The following is a 24718-nucleotide window of genomic DNA, read 5'->3' on the forward strand; positions in this document are numbered from 1 at the left end:
CATCACTGGGGACCTGATATATATTTTGGCCACCTCTTTAGTGAGATTATAAGTTCTACGGGAAAAAGACTGAGTCACAATTGATTTCGTATTCCACAGTGTCTGGTTAATGTTTGTGGAATAAAGAAAAGAACGAAAGTGTCGGAGGGGGTTGGAGGATGGGACTAGGCACTGCACTGGACTCAGCTCTGGCTGGCGCACGCGCACCCTGTGATCCCGGGATTAACGTCCACTCTGAGGATACCTGGGGCCACACGGCACTGGGAGACAGCTGCTGGTGCTGAGACCCCATGTTGTTGAGGTGGATGCTGCCGGGGGACAGGAGCGGCCGGTGCGGGAGGGCACTGCTGGCCCGGTTCAGGTCGGAGCTGGCCGCGTCTCCCATTCCTGTATCTGGAGGCCCCAGGTCCCCGTGGGAGCTCAGCATGGCCTGGGCCTGCCTGTCGCCTGGATAAGTCTTGGGCTGACCGTCCTCAGGCTGCTGGTGCTGAGGCAGGTGGCTCTGCTGGTACATGGGGTGGCCGTAGGGCTGCTGGGGCTCCTGGTAGTAGTACTGGGGCACGGAGCCCAGCTGAATTAGCTGGACTGCGTGCGCCTGCTCCGGGGTGTATTGGTGGGGGTCCCTGTGATACGAAGGGGGCTGCAGGTGCATCTGGGGCTGCTGCGGCTCTGGCAAAGGCTGTATCATGGGTGGGGACTGGTAATACTGAGGTATCTGCATTGAACCCTGCCGCGCCTGCGGCTGGGGCTGGGGCTGTGGCGGGCGAATCTGCTGTTGCGGCGGTGGCTGCATTTCTTGCATGGACACCCGCTGCTGCCCAGCGTGTGGCTGTTGCTGCGGCGGGTAATACTGATGCGGCTGCAGCTGCTGCATCTGCTGGGATAGCATCTGGGGGGCCTGCAGTGACTGTCCTCCCTGCACCGGCATCTGGGCCAGTGGCTGCTGGTAGTCATAATACAGGTGCCCTTGGCTCGGGTGCTGCCCGACCTGGAGAGCCGGTTTGGATAGCCCACCGGTGAAACCAGGGTGAGGCTGCTGGGACGCCTGCTGGTAGCGGGACGGGAGGGCCGGTGCTGGGGCCTCCATGGGCTTCTGGGACAGCAACTGGCGGAGGGCGCTGTCAGGCGCTCCATCCATCACCGCCGACTGGGTGTGCAGCACCTGGGCCATATTGTTGACCTGAATTCGCAGGTTTTGGTTGGCAAACACCTGGGTGAAAGAGTCTAGCTTGTGCAGGACACCGCTGGTGAGCTTCTGGGTCCGGATCTCGCTGGCCTGCGAGTAGGTGTACTGGTAGCCATCAGTGGGCTCCGCCTGGGTCGGCGCCCCCCACATCATGTTCGAGTTGGTGAGGTTGCCACGTAGCTGGACGTGGTTTCCAGGCCCTGTGTGGCCTCCCCACCCTCCCTGCCTCGAGGTATCCACTTGGCCAAGGTTTTTGGAGCCAACAGCCAAGCCTAGACCATCCCGAGTGTCTTGAGGGAAGTGGGGGGAGATGGGTGATGCTTGAGGGGCATCCATTCCAGCCCCAGGCACTGTATTCCCATAGTTGTGGTTCAGCCCGCCGTGGACGCCAAGTGGTGGCTGTTGGTAGAAAAGGTTCTCACCACCGTGGGCCACGTGGTTGGTCTTGTACAGCTGCTGGTCCCCCATGGTGCCTGCCCTGGTTGTGAACGTCCAGCCACAAAACCATACAAAAAGGTCAATGACACAAACCCGAAAGGACTGAAACCCTGAGAAGCAGAGAGAAAGCGTCCACACTACTCCACGGCTGACATGTCCGTGACCGTGGCTGCAGCCAGGTGTTCCCGTTGGCCTCTACCACGCATGTGCAGAGCGAGGGGTTTTACATCCTCACCCGGGCTAAGGGACGGACCAAATGCCACCGTGGTGAAGAGATGCTGCTCACACCTGCAAGACAAGTTGCAAAGGACAGGACAGGACTTACTTGGATGTTTTGCAATGAGCAACTGTATCTACCACGACTCTTAGAGAAATAAACACAAAACGGGAGCCTGGATTACAAATAGCCAGTTTCATACACGCCACACCTTTACACTGATTCCGCAGATCTTGACCCTCACGTGAGATGTAAACTCTCTTAATTTCAAGCCATTGCTAAACGGCTCATTAGCTCATCGATTCGTTAATTCATTGTTTTGCTCACTGATTAATTCATCCGTTCTTCTGGGACCCTACTATTGAAAGCCCAGCAATACTGTAGGGCCTAAAAGGATATGAAGAAGTTTAAGACACTCATAAATCAATTCATCTGGTCAACAAACACTTATTAGACACAGACATTTACTAAGTGGAAGACACAATGCTTAAGGGAATGATTAAGACATGGGCCAGATCTCGAGGAGCTTACAGTGGAAAAAGGAGTTGGTCCATGAATAATTACAGTATGAGGAGGAAAGAGACGCATGTAACAGAAAGGGAAAAATAACAGATATGGAACTCATAGGCTGGAGGGTATATTTCTAGCAGAAGAACAGTTTCAAAGAAGAGCAGTGCATGTCAGTACACAGCCACTTGATCCTTTGGTATCCCTGCTCAAAGAAACATTCGTGCACAGTGCCGATCACCTGGCCAGAAGTCTATGATGTGCCTGGGCTCAATAAATAAATAAATAAGTAGATAAACAAATAGGCTGAGCCAATCAAGTTCCCTCTCTTAGAAACATGAACTAGGGGATTTCTTCGGTGGTCCAGTGGTTAAGAATCTGCCTGCCAATGCAGGGGACACGAGTTCAATCCCTGATCCAGGAAGAACCCACATGCCACAGAGCAACTGGGCCCCTGTGCCACAACCACTGAGGCCACACTCAGAACCCTGAAAGTGAGACACTCTAATAAATAAGTAGTAAATCTTATTTGCAAGCTGGGTGGTTTCCAATTCTTGTTTTTCATTAGGAAGGCCCAGTAGAAGTAATTAAAATACAATTGTCAGTGATAGATCACTATGTGATTTTTGGTACATAACTCAGAAGCAGATCAAGAACCCTGAGCTGACACCACTTTAATAAAACTCCTATTTTTTATCTATTAGTTTATACGAATGAGGCTTTTCCGTGTTTACATCTATATAAATGAAAAATAGAAATATAATAGATGCCAGCCTGTGTCTCATATCTTATGCAACAAACTGTATTCTTCCATGGACAGATTAAAAAAAAAACACACACACACAAAAAAGAAGAAATAACCCAGCACCAGCAAGAGTCTACCTCTGGACCTGGGTGACAGCTGCATGGGTGGTGGTGCGCTTACTCTGTGATAACCTGAGTTGCTCACTCGGACTTCATCACATGTGTATATGTTGTACGTCAATAAAAAATGACTTAGCCAAAGCATGGAAACAACCTAAATGCTCATTGACAGCTGAAAGGATAAAGAAGATGTGGTGCGCGTGCACACACACACACACACACACACACACACACACACACACACACACACACACAGGAATGCTACTCATCCACAGAAAAGAACAAACTAATGCCATTTGCAGCAACATGGGTGCAACTCTAGATAGTCATGCCGAGCGAAGTAAGTCAGAGGAGAAAAACAAATATCATGTAACATCACTTATATGTGGAATCTAAAATGTAGCACAAATGAGCCTAACTACAAAAAAGAAACAGACTCACAGACATAGAGCTCAGACTTGTGTTTGCCAGGGGAGGCGGGTGGGGGAGGGATGCACTGGGAGTTTGGGGCTGGTAGATGTAAACTACCACACTGAGAATGGATAAACAACAAGGTCCTACTGTTTAGCACAGGGAACTATGTCCAGTCTCCTGGGATAAACCACGATGGAAGAGAATGTTTAAAAAAGAATGTGTAAAACTGAGCCACTGTGCTATACGGGAGAGATTAACACAACTCTGTAAATTAATTATACTTCAGACAAAAAAACCCCCCAACACCGCAAACAAAAAAGTGTGTTTACATGAAAAACAATCAAATGTTACTCTCTTTAAAAAGTCTCCAGCATCACCATCTAAGGTATATTTTCAATATAATTTTAATTTTTATGTGTATTATTTATCCAAATTAGAATATCCTTTATGCTATCTTGATAACTGCACACTTTTAATAATCATTATAATGATAACTCAAACAGGAAGAAAATTTTAGAACTTAGAACTTTATGATTTCAGGAAATTTTAAAAGTTTTAACTTCATATAAAATTGTTACAAAAAATTAGGATAGGGAAACAAATCACAGAGTTTTAGGGACAAAAAACATATTACATTAGGATAAAATTCCACAGGGGAAGTGAAACAGAAATAAAATTTCAGGACAAAAAGGAATACTGACTATTAATGAAGAACATGTTCATACATTTTTAAAATGGATGATGTGGGTATCAAATTCCATGGTGTTTAGATTCCACTGGATAAATTTAAAAGAGTGATATCATAGTTTTACTTAAAAATATCAGTGTTTACAATGTACTGGAAATTGCATCTTCTGTAGACATATGATAAAAAATGTAGATGTAAACTTAAAAATGTGTGAGGGGGTAAATGGTTTTACAATATCCTTTTATGGGGGATTTTAAGCAGGAAGTTTTTGAAGATCCCCCCACCTCCAACTGGGAGCAAATCTAAGTTGGTCTCTGTCCCTTTCTGAATGAGAAGAGATGGAGATGGACAAATTCAGGGTGAGGCATTTGGTTTGGTGGAATGAAGGGTGGAACAAGGAAAGCAGTGGGGTGGGACAAAGGCTGGCTAAACATGGCTGGAGCAGACCCTGAAGATGAAGCCTTGAGGACTCCCAGCGACCACTCCCTAAGAGGGTCTGACCTCCTGATCAGCTGCCTACTCCACACCCCCATTTCTAAATTCAAAGCAAACTCAACATCATCTCCCCCAAAATGGATGCTCCTTCAAAGCCCTTAGGACTTCCCTGATGGTCCAGTGGTTAAGACTCCACGCACCCAGTGAAGGGGGCTCGGGTTTGATCTCTGGTCAGGGAACTAGATCCCACATTAAAAAAAAAAAAAAAAAAAAAGATCCTGCAGGCCACAACTAAGACCCTTGAGTGTGTGCAGGCTAAGTAGCTCAGTCATGTCTGACTCTGTGACCCTATGGATTCTAGCCTGCTAGAATCCTCTGTCCATGGGATTTTCCCAGCAAGAACACAAGAATCCTCTGTCCATAGCTAGCTCCTCTGTCTATGGGATTTTCCCAGCAAGAACACTGGAGTGGCTTGCCGTGCCCTCTTCCAGGGCATCTTCCCGACCCAGGGATTGAACTTGTGTTTCTTATGTCTCCCGCATTAGCAGGTGGGTTCTTTACCACTAGTGCCACCTAGGAAGCCTAACTAAGACCCAGCACTGCCTAAATAAATAAATATTTTAAGAAAACAAACCAAAACAAAGTCTCACCCTTGACTCTTGCTTCCCCCTTAACCAACCACCACGACCCATTAATTTACCACCTAGTATTTTCTGAACTCGACCCACTTTCCTCTGGTTCCACTACTAGCACCCTAGTCCAGGGCACTGTATTTATCTTCTGCACTATCCCCAAAGCATTCTGATTGGTCATCTCCCTGCTTTCAGTCATGTCCATTCTCCGCACAGCAGCAGCAGAATAAACTTTCCGAAATGTACTGTGATAACATCATCCCACTGTTTAAAACCTTTCCATGACATCTTTAGTACCATTCAGTTTAAAATAAAAATCATAATGGGGCTGACAGGGTTCCCCATGGTTTGTTCCCAGCCTCAGGATATAACCCTTTTCTCCTTGTTCTCCCCACCAACGCCCTGTCCACATTCCCAGTCACTCTGGTCTCCCAGAGTGACCAGGTTCCATGAATCTGCCAAGCTGTCTCTTACAACTGGACCTTTGCACATACTGCCCCTCCCCAATTTGGAGAGCTTTCCCCTTCCCTTCTTCACCTCTTCATCCAGCCAAGTCCTGGGCATCCTTCAGTTCTCAGCCCAAACTATACTTTCTTAGAAAGTCTATCCTAACCTCAACTCCCAAGGCTACATCAGGGTCATTTCTTTTATGTTCTCATAAAACCATATCCTTTTCCTTCAGACCACTCTTCTCAGCCTGTAACTGTATTTCCACCAGTGTAATTATTTGATTCATGGATCTTTCTCTTACCAGGGCAGGGACCATGCCTTTTTTTTTTTTTCCTTGCCTATGATTCCATTCCCTAAATCTACCATAATTCCCAGTATATGGTAGGCCCTCTGATAAGAATTTCTTGATAGAGGGGTAATATTATTGAACGCGTGAATCAATAAATGGAAAAAAAATTAAGAGAACAATGATCAAGTGTCCTAGTGAACTGATAAACAGGAAAAGTTATTCGGTGTAGGCTGAGCGAGTATTAAATCCTCATAAAGAACAATTATATTTTACCTGGTCCTGATGGACAAATAGGGTTTACAGAGCTGAGAGGACCAGCAGGGGAATTCCACCTGTGGGAACATGCACAAAGGCAAAGAATCAGGTGCAGGGGTCCATGCTGAGGCTTCACATCCTTGTGAGGAACTCACTGATGATCAGGCTAAATTTGTATGGTCAGGGGTAAATTGTGGGGGTCTTAAAATGATCTTCAGGGATGTCCCTGGTGGCCCCTGGGACACCAAGCTCCCAATGCAGGGGGCCCAGGTTTGATCCCTGGTTGGGGAACTGGATCCCACATGCCACAACTAAAGATTCTGCATGCACAATTAAGGATCCTGCATGCTGCAACTGGGACCCCACACAGCCAAATAAATGGAAAAAAAAAAATATGTCCAGCAGTGTTATCCAGTGGGCATTAGCCCTGGTGATATCAGAATGTCCTGCCTGGCTTAAACCTCACCACGTAACCTTCCTCGAAAGCCTTGCACCACCGCACCTCCCCCAGGAAGAATTACTTATTGAAACTCACCAGCCTCTGACCATGATCTGACTCCGTGTCTCTACATTATACACTGTGGGTGGAAGGGAAGCTAGATAATTTTATGTCTATTGACCTGTCTGCTCTGTTGTGTTCCCAGACTGCTGTGCAAGAGGGATTACTTGGTGTTCTGAGCTACTGTATCCGTTATTTGTGGATAATTTCAGAACTGGGAACGTAGTTTATTTATAAAGAACCCTAGAAAGCAGAAAACGCTAGAAAGTCAAGAGGCGGGGCTCCCACAGTGTTTTTTCCCAGGCCAGCAGCATCAGCATCACTTGGGAACTGATTCTTTTTTTTTTCCCTTTAAATTTGTTTTTTATTGACATATAGTTGAATTATAATGTTGCACTAATTACTACTATACATCAAAGTGACTCAGTTACATATATATATATATATATATAAAAACATATATACACATTCTTTTTTCATATTCTTTTTCATTTTGGTTTATCACAGGGATTATAGATTATAGTTCCTACTGTGCCTTACAGTAGGACCTTGTCGTTTCTCCATTGTATATACACGAGTTTGGGTAAATGCTGATTCTTGAGCTTCACCCGGACCCAATGAATGTGGGGGGTGGGGTGGGGCCCAGCAGTCTGTGCTTTTTTTAAAAAAACATTTCTTTTTGGCTATGTCGTGCAGCATGCAGGATCCCAGTTTCCCGACCAGGGATCAAACCTGAGCCCCTCCACCCCCGACATTGGGAGCACAGATTACCAGCCACTGGGCTGCCAGGGAAGTCCTGGCAGTCCGTGTTTTAATAAGCCCTCCTGTTCAATCTGATGCCCTCTCAAGTTGAAGGTTGTCTGTAACTTCCAGACCTAGAAGACTACATGTCTCACAGTATAGGCAATCAAAAATCATAGACTCTGTATAATGGCTCTAGGTTCATCCACCGCAGTTCAACTGATTCACATTTGTTCCTTCCTATGGCTTAGTAATATTCCATCATACATATGTACCAAAACTTCTTCATCCATTCATCTGTTGATCGACATCTAGGTTGCTTCCTTGTCCTGGCTATTGGTGGGAGGGAAGCTCTAGAGGGAGGGGATATATTTATATATATGCGTATGTGTGTATATACACACATATATACAGTTATGACTGATTCACATTTTTGTACAGCAGAAACCAACACAACATTGTAAAGCAGTTGTTCAGTTGCTAAGTCATGTCCGACTCTTCTGCAACCCCATGGACTGTAGAATGCCAGGCTCCTCTGTCCATGGGATTTTCCAGGCAAGAATACTGGAGTGGGTTACCATTTCCTTATCCTCTAGTTAAAAAATTAACTTAAAAAAGTGAATACAGATATCACAAAATGGAAAAAAAAAAAAAGAATCATATACTGAATGGAAGAGAGGAAAAATGACTTCCCTAGGGAGATGTACTGAGGTAACAGCAAAACCATATGCTACTTATTTCATTAAGTTTATATATTTTTGAATAGATACTAAATTCACATGGTTCAAAATTCAAAAGGTATAAAAGAGCATACAAAAGAGTGAAAACAATCTCAAATAAATGCTTGAAAATGACAAGTTAGAGCAAAATTTTTATAAAGGGTACTTCAGACAGTCAGTACCCCTCCAGACAATCACTCAGGTTTGTATATTCTAGAGACACTTTTGCTCATACAAGAATGCTTGTACACACCCCCACCCCTACCCCCATTTACACAGGCAGCAGCACACCAGGCCCACAGTTTAGCATCTGGTCAAATGTTTTTAAATAAAACACTTAAAACCTGGAAACCGTTCTTCTTGGTGGGCTACTCAATCCCACAGGACTGTTACAATACTAACACAAGATTCAAGTCTTTATTATTTTGCTAATAAGGTAACTGCTTTTCTCATTATGTATAACACTTCTTATTGGGTAACTGGCACCTGGAACTTTTTCATTCATGAATGAATTAACAGAACAACTGCTTTCACATTTCTTTGGTCAAGTCCTTCCTTAGAACAAGACTCCAGGATTTTGGATTCAGCTCAACAAAAACACTGCGTGCTCAGAACCTGAGATGCTCGCTCTGATTTCTCTGAAGCATTAGAGTCAAACGACCTGCTTTGGTGTTATGCCCGCATTGGCTGTCCAGTCCTTCTAAGGCAGGGACAGCATCCTCTCCATTTGGATCCCCAGAGACTGGGACACAGCTGATGCTCAATAGACACTCCATGAGCTGCAATGCCAAGTCAGGCAAATGAGGCCTAAAGCACTTCACCCCCAGATTCCTATGCCTCTGACATGGACCGAGGGCCAGAATTTACTATTTTCCCAGGGTGCTACAGTGCCAGAGTCATGGAATGCTGCACATAGTAAGAAGGCTCTCCGGAGATGTTTTAGCACAGGGCTTTTCTGTACAGGGCCAGAGAGTAAATATTTTCAGCTTTGTGGGCCATACAATGTCTGTCACAGCTCTGCGGCTGCAGTGCGAAAGCAGCCATAAACCATATATAAATGTGTGGTTGTGTTCTAACGCAATTTTATTTATGGACACTGAATTTTATATAATTTCCACATGTCAAGAAACAGTGTTCTTTTTTGGATTTTTCTTCAACGTGAAAAACCCTTCTGGGCCCACAGGCTGTTCAAGGACAGGCGGGGGCTGGATTTGGTCCCAGCCCCGGCATGTTGACCTCTTGCTCTAGTGCATCAGAGTCCCTCTCCCCTCCCCTTAAGCCCCCCGGGGGTACAGGAGACAGGACGCAGTCTGCAAAGAAGGATGGAAAGGACCATCCTCTGAATCAGAGAGAGACAGAGGAAGTTGACTTTGGCCAACGGTTCAGCAAGACTCGTTTGCTTACAATTCAGGGTAACACCCGGCTCCCGCCAGACCACCACTGCTTGTTTGAGGAAGAAAAACCAAAAAGATTTTCCTTTTTCTGACACCAGGCTATCCTTCAGGGACTATACACACAATTCCCCTAGTGACTTGGCTTCGGTCTTAGACAAGACTTCCTCTCAGGTCTGTCAAAGGAGCTTAACTTGGATCCTCCTGGAATCCTGTTCCCCGAAGGAGGCAGAAGCCAAGGGCAGTTCTCCAAGACATGGACTCGTGGCTCATGGTCTCCTTTCTAGCAACGCTGTTGTTCTAAATGCTTTCTGATTAGTCTTCTAAATAAAGCCAGTGGGTGTTTTATAATCCAGTAACCCAATTACTGCAGACCAGTTCTGCCAATGCCAGCGATTAGAGCTGAGTCTTCCTCCACGCAGAGTGCCTGGCCCGTCCTTGCTCCCTCCCGCCCCCACTGCTCATGCTGACTCTCAGCCCTGGGCAGATGCACAAGGCTTCCTTTGGACACCAAGAGACATTTATTTCTCCATCTTTCAGGCTCACCCTGTAACATCAATTGCTTCCTCCCAAGCCCCAGGAACCAGGAAGAAGCCTGACTCCCAGCCTGGAGAGTCTGCACTTTGCTTTCTGGGGCCGGCTCTCCACCAGGGCATGGAGATGGGAGCTATTTCACTTTCTGGGATGCAGTTCTCACTGTCTGTGCTCTCTCTGGGCCAACAGGAGTTCTACCAGAGAGTTAATTAACACCGCCACCCCCAGCCCTCGTGACTGCCACATGCCGCTTCCTTCTCACCCTAGCTGGCATGAAGCAGTGTGGATGCTGAGGACACAGGGAGAAAAGGGGGGGCCTCAGGAGTCTAGGGGGGCTTCCTGGAGGAGGCAGACATGGTCTGAGGGGACCCTGTTGATACATTCCTGGATACAGTTTTTCAAATCACCCCTCCTTGACAAATGGCTGGGACTAGGTGGGGAGATTAGGAATAAAAACTAGTCGGACTTCCCTTTATGGTTCAGTGGCTAAGACTCTGCGCTCCCAATGCAAGGGGCTGGGGTTCGATTCCTGGTCAGGGAACTAGATCCCGCATGACACAACTAAGACCTGAGACGGCCAAGTAAACAAACAAATATTTTTAAAAAGGGATAAGGGCTAGTTGGAAGTTGACAAGAGATGTGCAGAGAGAAGGCAGAATGGGGAGACACCTGAACCATTCACACGTGAGTCCCTGGGCAATCTGAACACTGATTATTTCCTCCCAAGGAGCTGCTGCTGGGAGAATTTCAGGAGCCATGTGACCATATTTTGAAGACCTACTTTGCACCAGGAGATATGACTTGGTCATGACCACTGGCCTCCCAGCCCGGAGACTGGCATCTGTGCCTGGCCTCATCTTCTGTATTCCTTCCTGCAAACTTACATGGAGGACCTACTGTGCCAGCGCCCTGCTAAGGGAGACAAAGCCCTGCAAACCTGTGTCTTGAAGCCCACAGCCTTGGTGGGGGGTGGGGGTGGGGTGGTGCAGGTGCCAGGCTTCCTAAAGAGCCAAAAAATTTCACAAGGAGGAGGTGGAGGGGGCAGAGGAAAGCCTGGCAGGGGGCTAGGATCACTCCAGCCAGAACCCAGGAGGTGCTGTGGGCCTGTCCCCTGCTGCTGGGGATTCAGGGAGGGGCTCGGCAGGGTGACCAGATGGAAGGGTCTGGGCCAGGGTTGCAGGGAGGAGCCTCCACTCCTGCCCCTGAGGACCTGAGGCTCAGGCCTCGTGAATCAGCACTGGGGGTGTGCAGCCAGAGAAGGAGCCCCATTCCCACAGCTGTCCCAGGCAGGGAAGGGAAGGGCTGGGAGGCTGGGAGGCTTCCCTCTGATGCAGCCCCAGGGAGCATGGGGTGAAGATGGAGGGAAGGAGGGGTGGCTGGCAGGTAGATGTAGATTCACTGGTCCCACTCCCAGCAACAAGAAACCTAAGAAGACACAAGTCAAGCACCTGAGGACTCTGTTCCTATCACTCAAGCCCCACACCCAGCACCCCGGGCTGAGCTGCTGGGAGGGACTCCAGCAGTTCAAGCAGCACAGACTGACTTCCTCTGCAGGGGAAGGGAGGGGGGGCCAGCACTGGCCCCTGGGTTGCACCAGCCCCCATCCCCAATGTCGCCCAGGATTCCAGGTAGGCTGCATGGTTAGGGGCTCAATTCACAAATGGAGCAGTTGGCTTGGCTTTGGTCCGTGATGTTGAAGATGTTAGATTGTTCAAAAAACAAATGCCCCTGGACACCCAAGGCCTGGAGAAGGAGCTGGTGTATCAGGGGAAACCACCTCCCTTCTTTCTGGTAAGCAGCCCACAGTTCACTGGGTCACAAAGCCTGGGATGCTCCCTTGTGTGGAAATAAATGCATGAAGCTTCTAACGCTCTCTTGGTCCTTCTGTCTGTGTTCCAGGCTTCTCTGGTGGCTTGGACGGTAAAGAATCCGCCTAGAGTACAGGAGACCTGGGTTCGATCCCTGGGTTAGGAAAACCCTCTGCAGAAGGGAATGGCAACCCACTCCAGTATTCTTGCCTGGAGAATCCTATAGACAGAGGAGCCTGACGGGCTACAGTCCATGGGGTTGCAAAGAGTTGGACACGACTGAGCGACTAACATGTACACTTGGCCCTTCTGTCTGCGTTTCGGACGGGAGGTACCCCGGGTTATGACGTCAGTGCCACTCTGGGCCGTCCTGTCAACACACGGCCCCAGCCTGGGGCAATGCCACGGCCCTTCTGGCCCAGAGTTCTAAGACTTTGGGGGGAATTCTGGGAATCAGGAAACAAGCCAGAAGGACCTCTGGTGTCTGGGGCTGGAGGCCTTCCCAGCGGCATTTCCTGAGTCCGTCCCTCCTCCGGGCCCCTGTGAACCGGGTTCTGGCGGATCATCCTCAGTCCGCCTCCACCTTCCCAGCGGGGGTGAACTCATCGAGGGCAGCTGGAGGCCCCTTCTTGCTCGTCTCCAGGACCCAGCCTGGGCCCCACACCTGGCACTGTGCTAAGCAGCCGTTCGCTCAGTGGAGCCAGACACAGGGCCTCAGCATCCCCTCTCATTTCCCACCGCCCCGGAGCCCCTGGACTGAAGTCTGACTCAGTGGCTTGGCTGCCCCTGGCGATGCCTCCTTAGTCCTCGTGCTGAGCGAGGGAGGCCAGCCTTCCTCATCAGAGGAGAGGGCACCCTGACCAGGCTCCTACAGCCTGTGGGAAGCTGTTGAGGGAGGGGAAGCATAGGGTGGACAGACCCAGGGATGGAATAGGGAAGACACCCTGCAGGAGATGAACCGATGCGTGCTGTCGCGACCACTTTTGAGACCACTTTTGGGAGGGTCTTGTCCCAAATGACAGCACACACCAAGACTGAGGAAAAACTATATGCTTTAAGTTACAGACGCTTCTAGGAATTCCAGTATTACGGAAAAAAGTTGGAAGTGAATATTCACCTTTGAGTCCCGCTGTTGACATTCTGTGTGCAATAGTGAGACCACAGAGCCTGGCTTCCGTCTACCCAACAGCTTTTGAGAGGGCTCAGGAGATCAAGAGGCGGTCCTGCCCTTTGTGAGGTTTGCCCCCTCCTCTGGTAACCCTTCCATCCCTCCTGGGAAGCTCCCAAGCCTGTCTGGACTCACTCAAGACCGATGTCCCCTTGGTCACTGGCTCTCATTACCTCACTGCCTCCATTTCCCGCCAAAATAACTTTCCTTGGGACTTCTCTGGTGATCCAGGGGTTAAGAACCTGCCCTGCAATGTAGGGGACACAGGTTTGATCCCTGGTCAGGGAACTAAGATTGTGGATGCTGCAGGGCAACTAAGCCCAAGTGCTACAACTAGAGAGCTTGCGAGCCACAATGAAAGATCCCGCATGATGCAACAAAGAACCGATGCAGCTGAATCAATAAACAAACAGTAAAAAAATAACTTCCCTTGACTGCTCTAAGATCAGAGGGCTGAAGTGATGCACCCACCAGGGGCCCCAGCAGCTGAAGCAAGAAGGCAGGCATGGGGTTCCCAGAGCCCCAGCCTCGGGGAAAGTCAGGACCAAGCCCTGGGCAAAGATCTGTAGGTCCAGACACAAGTCATTCCTCCGGGTCGGTTCTCAGACGAGAACCAGACCAGAACCTTGGGTGTTCTATTTCTCCACCATTGCTAGACTTTAAGTTCTATAGAGGCAGAACTGTCTTAATACCTCTGCTTTTACATCTCTCCCTTACTTCTCCATGATGGCGTGAGCAGTGTTTGACCCAAAGCCGACCCACTCAGTGTTTAGGGAAAGCAGTCAACAAGACTGTCAAACTTCCCTTCTCTTTTGCATCCACAGGTCGTCGACTTACGTCACACTGAATTAACTGATGCGCCTACAGGAACAAGGACCCCAGGCACAAGAAGGTTTGGGAACATGGTTGGTGCTTGCTCGGCCCCCGACCTCATTTGGGGGAGTGGGTGCTATGTGTGTGGGTGTCTGGGGAGCTGTGGATGAAGGTCGTGAGGTAGGAGTTGGTTAAAGACCCCTTTGCCTGCGTGTAAAAGTGTCTTGGGAGCTTTAATACGCTACAAAAACACATGATGTTGCTGAATGACACCTTCCTGCAGTATTCTCTCTGCATTTCTTCTTCTTCTTCTGCAGGCCACATTGAACAGCTTGTGAGATCTCAGTTCCGCAATCAGGGATTGAACCCGGGCCCACAGCACTGAAAGTGCTGAGTCCAAACCACTGGACCGCCGGGGAGTCCTGTCTCTGTGCATTTCATGTGTCAGTTACATGTCTTCAGGTTGGGTGCAGATCCTCTGGGGGCCAAGAGCTGGGTTCCCAGTGGTGCTTAGAGCAGAGATGGGTAGGGCAGGGCCTTGGTGAACATTTTCAGAGATGAGCGCAGCTCTTTTTTCCAAAGGTTTTCATGGTAGAATTTCTGACAAAGCTGACATCTAGACATCATGTTTCAGGAAACAGGTGAGGAAAGACAGGTCTCTTAAGATCTCCTTGAGTTCCTGTTTAACCCCCTAAGGAGCTGTTTGGGATAGAAATCCCCAGCCTGAACTCCCAGGTGCTCCTGGCTGAGTTGAACCCCCCAACAGTTTAGAGGGGACACGGCACCCTCTGCTTGCAAAACAGAGAAGAGGCCAAAGCCTATGACCTGAACCTCAAAAGCTTATTGTCTCAGCAGATGACCCTAACTCCACTTCACAGAGAACAGGGGGGCTGTAGGTATTCACCCCCTCCACTTCCTGACCCCCACACAGATGTCCACCCTCCACCTGCACCCCAACAACTCTCTCTCCGCTCATCTTAAATACTGGAGGGGCCTGGATCGGAAACATGGGACCCCAAGAGCTCACCTCCCCCACTTCCAATCGGCTATCAATTCTGGTTGGCCTCTCCTCCATAACATTCCCTGACCACCTTCTTCTCTTATCCCCACTGTCCCAATCCACAGAACAGTCCTTTATAGCCGGCCTCACCCGCTCTAGCCTTACCCCCTCTAGCCCACTGTCCACAACACCTCTCTGCTTCAAACCACCAATGCACCCTCTGTCCACAGGAGAAGCATCCATAGAGCTCAGCCTAGCAGAGGGCCCCACACAATTTGGCCTCACCTCCTCTTTCAATGATTTGCCCCACCATTCACCCATACACGTCTCGAACCCCCTACATGGAGCCACACAGAGTCTCCAGAATACTGGTCCCTCTGCCTGAAATCCCCTTTTCCCCTTTCTCCTCCTTCTCAACCTACAAGCTCCTGTTCAAACCTATCTTTTATGACACCTTCCTTGACTCTCAGACATTCAATGAAATGAAGTTTTTACTGAGGGCCCGCTATGTCCCAGGCACAGCAGACACAGTGAGAGGGGTGCCAGATGTGGTGTCAGGGGCCTGCTATCGAGGGACGGGGGAGGGTCAGTGACAGATCCAAGTCTGTGCCTGTGATGAGGGGTTTCAGCAGGGGCTGTGACCCCAGCAGAAGGTCGGGGAGAATCCTCTGTGTAACTTGGTGATACAGCCACCTGCAGGATGAGAAGGATGTAACAGGAAAAACAGTGTGGAAAGCTGCCTCCCAGACAAAGTCAAGGACAGCACGGGCAAAGGCCCTGTGGCAGGTGGGAACGCGGTGGACACAAGAGCAGAAAGAAGGCCAGAATGGCCAGAACAGGAGCATAGCAGTGAAACTGGAGAGGGGGCAGTGGCTAGACCACCCCAGGTTATCAAAGGTTAGGAGTTTTATCTTTACATCAAGAGCAACTGAGGAACAAGCAAAGGGTTTTGAGCAGTGTGTATGTGTTTGTGTGTGTGTGTGTGTGTATACAAACATGTGTCACTGATCAGATTTCCATTAAGCAAAGGCCACAGGATGGAAGACAGATCAGCAAACCTTTCTTGTAAAGGGTTGGATAATATATATTTTAGGCTTCACAGCCAGGAGGCAAAATTGAGGTTATGATGTAGACATATATATATATATATATATAATATATATATTAATATATATAATAAGAGGAAAAACAAATTTCTACAAACTTCTTGAGGAAACTCAAAATATAAGAGTAATTGAGTATGATTTTCTATAATGTAGATCTAATAAGAATGGAGTTATTTTTTGGAGGGATAACATTTTGTTTAATTGGGTTCAAAGTCAGTGTCCCATATCATCAAATCACCATATGGACAAAACATTTCTAGCTCGTGGGCTGTACACAGTCAGGCAGCGCCTGGATTGGCCCACGGGCCATAATCTGTGGACCCCTGGTCAGAACAACTGGCTGCAGGAGGGTGAGTGATGATACTGGATGGATGCAGGGGAAGCTTAGTGACGGTCCAAGCCAGGCAGTTCGGATGTGGGTGGTGATGGAGGGGCATCTGGGGGTGAATCTGACGGGACTTAGTGATGAAATGGGCACAGGGGTGTGGGAGAAGTGAGTGTCAAGATGACGCCTAGATCTGCATCTGTGAAGACGGAGCACCGCGAAAGCACTTTCATTCTGAGACCTATGACAGGAGCTGTCACAGAGGCAGCTGGACCAAGGGCTCCAAGGCTCAGAGAGGCTGGCGAATCCCCTGACAAGCGGGTAAGTGAAGATGGAGACAGGAGGAAGAACGCCTGGAGGGCAACTGAGAATGGCAAGACTCAGGCTGTGCATCTTGATTACACCACTGAGTGCCCCAGTTCCACCTGTTTTATCTGCCTCCAGCATCAGACGGGGACCTCTTCTAAGGAGTACCTACAGGGGTCAGCACAATACAGGGCACCCACTGGGAGCTAAGGACACAAGACACGGAAGGAGAGAGAGAGGAAGGGGGGACATTTCACTTCTGCAGGCTCATACAGAGAAGAGCTCCCTCCATTCACAATGGAAGCCCACTTCCCACGTCCACCCTCAGAGCCCACCACCTCCCTGGCTAACCTTCCACGGGAGCTGCTTTCCATAAGGGTCATGGGACCTTCCCTGATCACTTAAAATCATTCAAGTGTGTGCGTGCAAACACACGCACACCCAAATCTCCCACTCACCAACCCTGGCCACATGATTTGTGGTGATGTATTGACAACATGCCCATCAGCTGTCAGTTCAACATGTCTAAATATTATGTTCCATCACCCAGAACATCTTTTAAAAAAAAGTGGCAGTCCCAGTCACAGCAAGGAGGGGAGAAAAGGGAAAAAGCCACAGGTCAACGAAAATCAATTTTCCTTTCTTCCTCCCTTTCTTTTCTTTCTCTTGCCTTTTTCTGAACAGAAGAGTGACAAGCTTGTGGCTCCATCTCTCCAACAGCCCTGGGAAGAGGAGGTCAGGGCTGACATGGAGACTGACCCGCCCTGGCGGCCGTGGGTGTGTCTGCCTGCGGTCAGTGGAGCTCAGAGCAGACCCGTCCCCTGAGGCCACAGCCACGAATCCTCTGGCCCACGTGGAGTCTCTGGTAAGGACAGTGAGGAGTTCATGGGAGGGCGTGCTTGTCCTCACGGCCAACAGTAGCCTTCTGGAAAGCACTGGACAAAGCTCCGACATCCACTATTTTGTCCCCACCGCAGGCCCGTGAGTTCAGAATTGCTTTCTCCATTTCAGAGATGAGGAAACTCACATGCAAGTGATGATGTACCCATGGCCACACACATGCGACAGGGGGTTAAACCTCCAGCCCTCTGATGCCAGGAGGAAGTGTCCTCTGATACCGTGCGGTGTCCTTCGTTCATCTATCACAGATCGCAGTAGAATAAAATTACTTCCCCTAGCTGGACCCCTGCAGCGCCCCCCAGTTCTGACGGGTCAAGGAGAGCTGGTTTATACCCTGGTGTAGACACGCCCTGGCCATCAGCTCCAGGCAGCCTTCAACCATCCAGCATACAGCTATGGAAGTATGAGAAAGAATCTGATGCAACTTACACCCCAAGATCTTTCTCTTGTTAAGTTTAAAAGGCTAGCTTCAGTTCTCTGAAACCTTTTTTTTTTTTTTTTAACTCATCAGGAATTTTTCTCACTGGAGAGAAACAAAATGGATTATGTGGCAGGCGTTTCCCTTACAGAGGCACCCAAAGCACCAGACTCTGGAGTCAGAAGACCAGAGTTCAAATCATTAACATTCCATGGTAAAGTGAGAACTGGGCAGGCCTATCTAATCTCTTTTTTGAGTTTTTCTGGGGCCTCAGTTTTGACATCTGTCAAAGGGGCGTAACAACACCTAGTTGCTCCAGGTTGTGGGTGAAGGTTAAACAGGAGAAGGTTTGGAACGTGCGTGGTGCCCAGGGAGGACTCAAAGAGTCTCACCGCCTGGGTGGGGTTTCTGCTGTTTGGTTTTGACTTGGGTACAGTTTAGATCAGGCTCAGTGACTCAGGGATGATTGAATATGTTTAGTTATTTGTTTCCTGGGCAACCTTCAGCCTTCCCTTTTGTTTCAGTGAGCAGCACAGCACTCAGGGGCAGAAATGGCTAGACGTGGATGCGGCAAGGAAGAGAGAAAAACCACAGCCGTGTGGGCCCCTCTGGTGTAGTGACAGGTAACCTCTCTTCCCCTAACACCCCCCTGAAAGCACCACCACATCTGAGAACATGCACCTTTATCCCCAGGGAAGATCCAGAGTGGCCGTGGAAAGGTTAATGTCCATTTAGTACACTGTTCACCAGGCAGAGGAAGAAGCAAGGGGCGCACAGGCCCACATGACTTGCTCATTGATGAAGGATGCTTCTGGGGCAGGTGGGTCCCTGCAAGAGAGGCCTGCAGATCTCCACGGGTCAGTGTGACTCGGCAGTGCCTGAGAGGGACTCCGTGTGGCCGTGGGTCAGGCCGAGCTCTGCAGCAAAGCTACCGGTAACTGAGAAGGTGTTCTGCTCTCTGGCTGTCTGGCTCACAGACTGCTCAGACTCCAGGAGAAAGAAAGAGAGGTAATCCTTGAGTGGCCACCTCAAGCTGAGGGATATTAATGGCTATCATTAAAGCAAGAAGTTGAAAGGGGTGCCGCCCCAGTTACCCGGAAAGAGACATTTCATTCCCTCCACCATGCCTAATAAGGAGATAATCTACTTCCTTTCCTGTTTCAAGGAGGGCTCCAGCTCTCAGATTCCAGGAAATTGGCAGTAACTGTGTCCATATCTGATATTTCCTTACTTGCAGTTATAGCCTCCTGGCCTCTCAAACAACGGCCCCCTTTAAGGGACGTGGGACACGCTGTCTGGCAGGGCTGGCCCAGGCAAGCAGGCCTTGGTGCCCACATCTGCCACCTCACGTGATGGGTGAACAAGACCCTTTCTAGTGGAAGCTCCAAGTCCCTCAGAGTCCATGCCAGCCTCCCAGAAGTTAGGGGGAAAAGGAGGCCAACCCTTGACATTTGGAGAACAGTCCTAGACCTGTTGTTTTTCTGTGAGTTTTGAGCTAAACTATGGAAGCTCCAAAGGAGGAAGAGAGTTCCAAAAGATCACACATGCCAGGAAGACGCCAACCTGAGGGAGAAAGAGCGGAGGCCCCTGGTCATCGGCCAAAGAAGCCCTCGGAACCACACACGACCAACAAGAGCCTCCATATGACTTGAGTGTTCCCAAAACATAAAGAAGAAGGCATCATGGAAGTGCAGAGGAACAAACCCCCGTTTATTTCTACTCCACCGATGACAGCAGCACAGGCTCTCTGTCTCTCCCACTAGTCCTCCTCCTTCTCCCTCCACTCTCCGACTTCTGGACCAGAACCAAGCCTCCCTCCTCCTCTGGATCATGTGCACACAGATTATCTGCTTCTTCATGGGACACTCACAGGAAATTTAAACATTCTCAGAAGGGGTTCTTCTAAGCCCACTTCCCCTGCCCTCCGCCCCCACCCCCCACCCAGTTGCTGCGTATTCAGGAAATGCAAACCCAATATAAAGATAACCCGGGCCAAACAGAAAAGGAGACTGGCCCTGTGACCTTGTTGGGCAAATGACTTCCCCTCCCTGCATCTCAGACTCAGCTTCTGCAGAATGAAGAGGCTGGACCTGATGGGCTGCAAGAAGCTCCCACTGCCTGCGACCAGCAAGGGCTCAGCTGGGAGGACCTTCCAGACCCTGCCTGTATAGGGGACACCCAGCAACCTTGAGGCAGAATATTGAAGCAGTAGGGTTTTCTACCACTGACACCTGATGCTTAAAAACTCTGGCTCCCTGGGTGGGCGGGGAGCGCTAGGAGTCAGGACACCTGGATGCCTGTCTCAGTTCTGCTGTATTTTGGAAAAGGAAAGTGAGTGAGTGGGGGAGGTTATCGGAGCAGACTGAAGCTCCAGCTGGAGTGTTTTAATTTTTTTTAAATAGAATAATCTAGGGACTTCCCTGGTGGTCCAGTGGTTAAGACTCTGTGTTTCCACTGTAGGGGGCATGGGTTTAATCCCTGGTTGGGGAACTAAGATCCCACATGCCATGAGGCACTGCCAAAAGAGGAAAAATACAATAACATAAGTATTAAGAAATAGAATAATCTATATGACTAGTATAATACAGATTATTAAAATAGTTTTAGAACCAAAGCCACCCAACAGAGGAGAGGATGGTCAGCCTCCACAGAGGCACTTACAGACTCAACCGAGAACCCATTTCCATTGGCTTCTATGAGGCCATGGCAGCATATGCGTCCTGTGCCCGGAGCGCCTCCTGCGTCTCTACCATCATAACCCCAGCCCCCAAACTCCTCACATACTCCCATACGTGATGTGTCACGACTTCCTGGTTCTGGAAAGGGTTTCCACATCTGCGTCTAGGAAAAACCCTGGTATGACTGTATGGGCTCTGCTGGCAAGGTGAAGTCAACCAATGAAGAGTATTTAATCTACCAGTTGAGCTCCCCATGGGCAAGGCCAGCTGGATGGTGTAAGTAATCAATCTTGGCTCACAGCCCTGAGTAACTAAAACAGAGGAGGGACAGGAAGCATGAATCATTATCTGGAGAGAGGCTGTTAATAAACTTTGAGGTTTGTAGGCTGGGTGGAGGTGGGGCGGGGTTGGCCTGGCCCCTCAGCTAGGTCAAGAACGTCGGTGGACATCTTGGGAGCCAGCCCCCGTCCCGAGTGCAGCAACATCAATGCTCAGGCACCTAGAAACCCCCATTGTCCTAGATATTTGAGCCATACTCAGAGAAAGAAGATAAGTAGTTGACTCCAAATAATGTTTTGATCCTCAGAGACTGAATATTTAAAGTCACCAATCCCTGCTTTACAAAAGTGAGTTGGCAGCCTTTATAGACAGGCAAAAAGGCAAATGCATATCCATTCAAGACCATCATGTTCACTGGCCATGAGTGATTAAACACAGGAAACCTGGTGAAACACAGTCAAACATTAATTCCAGGACTTGTCAGGGAGCTTGGTATGCTAATGGACGTGGCTTTCTAAGATGGGTCACGGAGGCCATCTGTGGGGCTAGAAGCACAGCATTGGGTCTCACTGGTTCCAGAGAATGCCCATCTCTAAACCTCAGTTCACACTACTTCTACATCGACCGTGTACCGGGTTTCTTTTCTAGCCACCTCACCCTACCTTTCCCCAGGGGCCAGCTCCAATCTTTTCCCTAGCCTTCCCCAGAAAGCCTTCCCTGCCCAGTCGAGGACACAAGGCTGTCCCCCTTGAAAACCTACTCTGAATACCTGGCACTTAATCTTTGGAAGGCGTTTTTCCCTTTATGCATTTTTTTGGTCATAAAGTCTTTTAAATGAATAGACTATTTCTCAGAAGAGTTTTTGCGTCTCAAGCAACTCTGCATTTTTCATAACATTTGCCCACTGTACAAACCCCAGAGTTACTACAAATAGCAGGTGCTAAAACACTGTTGCTTGATAGATACCGAATCAGGAAGTGACACAAATCTAAGCATAATACAAAGTCACTGACTTATGTAAAGGGAGTGTGAAATAAAAAGTAGTCATGTAAGCTGTAAGGATGGACGTAAAATGAACAATGAAGACTACCCATCCTGCCCCTTCTGGACAGATGTCTAGCAGAGTGGGTGTGCCGTCCACTGACTGAGGGACTGGGGCTCCACAAGGGAAAAATTCCCCAGTAAGTGGGGTCACGAGACTCCAGCCCCTTCATGGTTCCATGACAGAGAAAACAACCTGGAGGGAGGGCCAAGATGCTGAAGCGTTCCATTTCTAGAAATGACCATTTCTAGAACTCATGGTTTATAGCTGATGCACACTGGCTAGACCGATGTGTTTTGTTTTCCCTCAGATTATTATTATTATTATTATTATTTTAAAAAACGTACCCCAGTGAGGCTGGGAATATTACATTGACCCTAGATTTCTGCCTCCACTGAACAAAAGCGTGAGCCCGGAAGGGGTCTCTTCTCAGTCACAATGATACTGACTACCATGGGCTGAGTGCCTGTGATAGACTGTAAGCTCTTGTTACGAGCTCTGTATACACACGTCATCTCATTTAGTCTTTGAACCGCTCTGTCTGTGGTCCCCATGTTGCAGATGAAGAAACTGAAGCGCTGAGAGGTGAAGCTAGGACGTGGCAGAGCTGGGTTCAAGCCCATAAAGTCTAAGCACCCTACTCTGTGGTCTCCCCTCTGATGAAAGGCTCACCAAGAGAAGACAGGAAAACTAAGAGCAGGAAGGATGGGGATGCGGGTGTGTGGAAAAGAGGCTCAGGGGAGGGAAGACGCTAGAAGGAGAGAGGGCACGCAGATGAGAGGAAGTTGGGGTCTAGACGAGGTGCACACGGGATCTGGCTGTGGGTCTAGGAGGCCTTTGCCAAGTGGGATCGAAGCAGGAAGGTTGCTGGTGACCACGGGAGAAACAAGCCACCAAAAATGCAGAAGCCATTTCCTCTCTCGAGGAAGATAAACAATAGATTCATAAACAAATTTTACAAAGCTGCTCAGCTATTTAAAGCATTCTGGTAGGAACTTGTATCCTTTGAGAGCATAAAGTTACTCCTGAAAAATGGTCAACAGTTATTTTGGGGAGAGAAAAGGTAGGGAAGGGGGGTGGGGAGGGATATACTCCTTCCGAGTCCCTCACCAGCTAGCCCTATGTGCCTGCAGCCCGTTACATGTCCTTTCTGAGCCTTCTGTGAACAAGGAATAGCAATTCTTGCCCCACAGGCTATAGTGGAGAAGAAAGAAGACAGACCTTCTGGCAATATGGCCCACCAGATACCCTACTTGACCTTCTCAACTGAAACAACTAATGTCCTATTTAAAATATAAAATATAAAAACTGTAAACACACTACTGAACTGGTAAAAATGGAAGGATTCTTCAAAGACCAAAAGCAGGAACCTTGGGATGTAAGAGAACAGCAAAGCTGGCTTTTGCCCTATGGGTTCCTGCCACATCTTATGTATTCTAAGTTTCCCATGAGAACTGCACATGGCTCAGCAAACAGGAGAAATATCTCAGGTCCTACATACAACTGGGACTCCAAAAGGCTCCCACCTTCAATGAACAAGAAATAGCCCCACAACCCAAAAGGAGACCACAAGGAAACCTGACCTTGGGCTGGGTAGAAATCTGAACTCATAAGCTGGACCTCACACAGGTTTGCAGTCTGAATTCAAGTTCTGGGTAGAATATGAATTTAAAGTGATTTTTTATTTGAGAGTGCCCCAAGACAACCAGCAGCAGTTAATGCAAAACCTCTCTGGAAAAATCAACTTCAACCCATCCCTCAAATACTTCTCAAAGGAAAGTATCTAAGGAAAATGAAGAGCTCAGAGAAACTAACAACAACAAGGAAACATGGCACTAACAGTCCTGGCCAGCAGAAGCAACAGACAGCAGAACCAGACCTGCAAAGAGGTCAGATTCTGCAATTACCAGACGTGAAATTCTACAATGTCTAAACAGGAACTTCAGTGTAATAAAGAAAGAAGTTTGTAAATATAAGCAAGAAATGAGAGGTCATAAACTCACCAAGCAGATTTAAAAAAGAATGGACCAGGTGACTTCCCTGGTGGTCCACTGGTTAAGAACCTGCCTTCCAATGCAGGGGACATGAGTTTGATCCCTGGTCAGGGAATTAAGATCCCACATGTTTTAGAACAACTAAGACCCTGAGTCACAACTACTGGACCTGTGCACCACCACTGGGGAGAAGCCCATGTGCCACAACTAAGACCTGATACGGCCAGATAAATAAATACTTAAAAAATAATGGACCAGAACTAATAGAAATGATAAATAAAAAAGCTGAATGGAAAAATTTCAATGTATAGATTAAAGAGCATTTGAGACACAGAATAAATTAAATGGAAGACACGTTTGAAGACATTATTCAGAGTTCAGCACAGAAGGACAAAGAAGTAAAAAGCATGGAATAGAGGCTGAGAGATGCAGTGAACAGAATGAGAAAGTCCACCACATGCCTAACTGGAGTTCCAAAGAGAAGTATCAGAGAGAATGGAAAAGAGGCAATATTCAAAGAATGAAGAGTGAGAAATTTCCAGAATTGTGGAAAGTCACCCATGTTTAGCAGTAGGAATCCCAATGAAACCCAGAATAAAGACAGAGAAACTGACACCTAAAT

The 24718-nt window shown here is 48.4% G+C and overlaps 1 protein-coding gene across 15 annotated transcripts in view; it reads right to left on the reverse strand.

Annotated features, from left to right (window-relative positions):
- The window catches only part of TRERF1 (transcriptional regulating factor 1), a 206674-nt gene that overhangs the window by 38554 nt on the left and 143402 nt on the right, over positions 1–24718 (reverse strand). For 14 of the 15 annotated variants that reach the window (XM_043907470.1, XM_043907464.1, XM_043907471.1 and 11 more), the window contains one exon: positions 245–1912. In XM_043907470.1, coding sequence (XP_043763405.1) covers positions 245–1654 — 1410 coding nt within the window. In that variant the 5' untranslated portion in view covers positions 1655–1912. Of the gene's footprint in view, positions 1–244; positions 1913–6393; positions 6453–24718 lie in introns of all 15 variants that reach the window. The other variant, XM_043907463.1, reaches the window with a different exon arrangement.

The sequence above is a fragment of the Cervus elaphus genome, chromosome 7 (assembly GCF_910594005.1).
Source record: "Cervus elaphus chromosome 7, mCerEla1.1, whole genome shotgun sequence".
In the NCBI taxonomy this organism is placed as follows: Eukaryota; Metazoa; Chordata; class Mammalia; order Artiodactyla; family Cervidae; genus Cervus; species Cervus elaphus.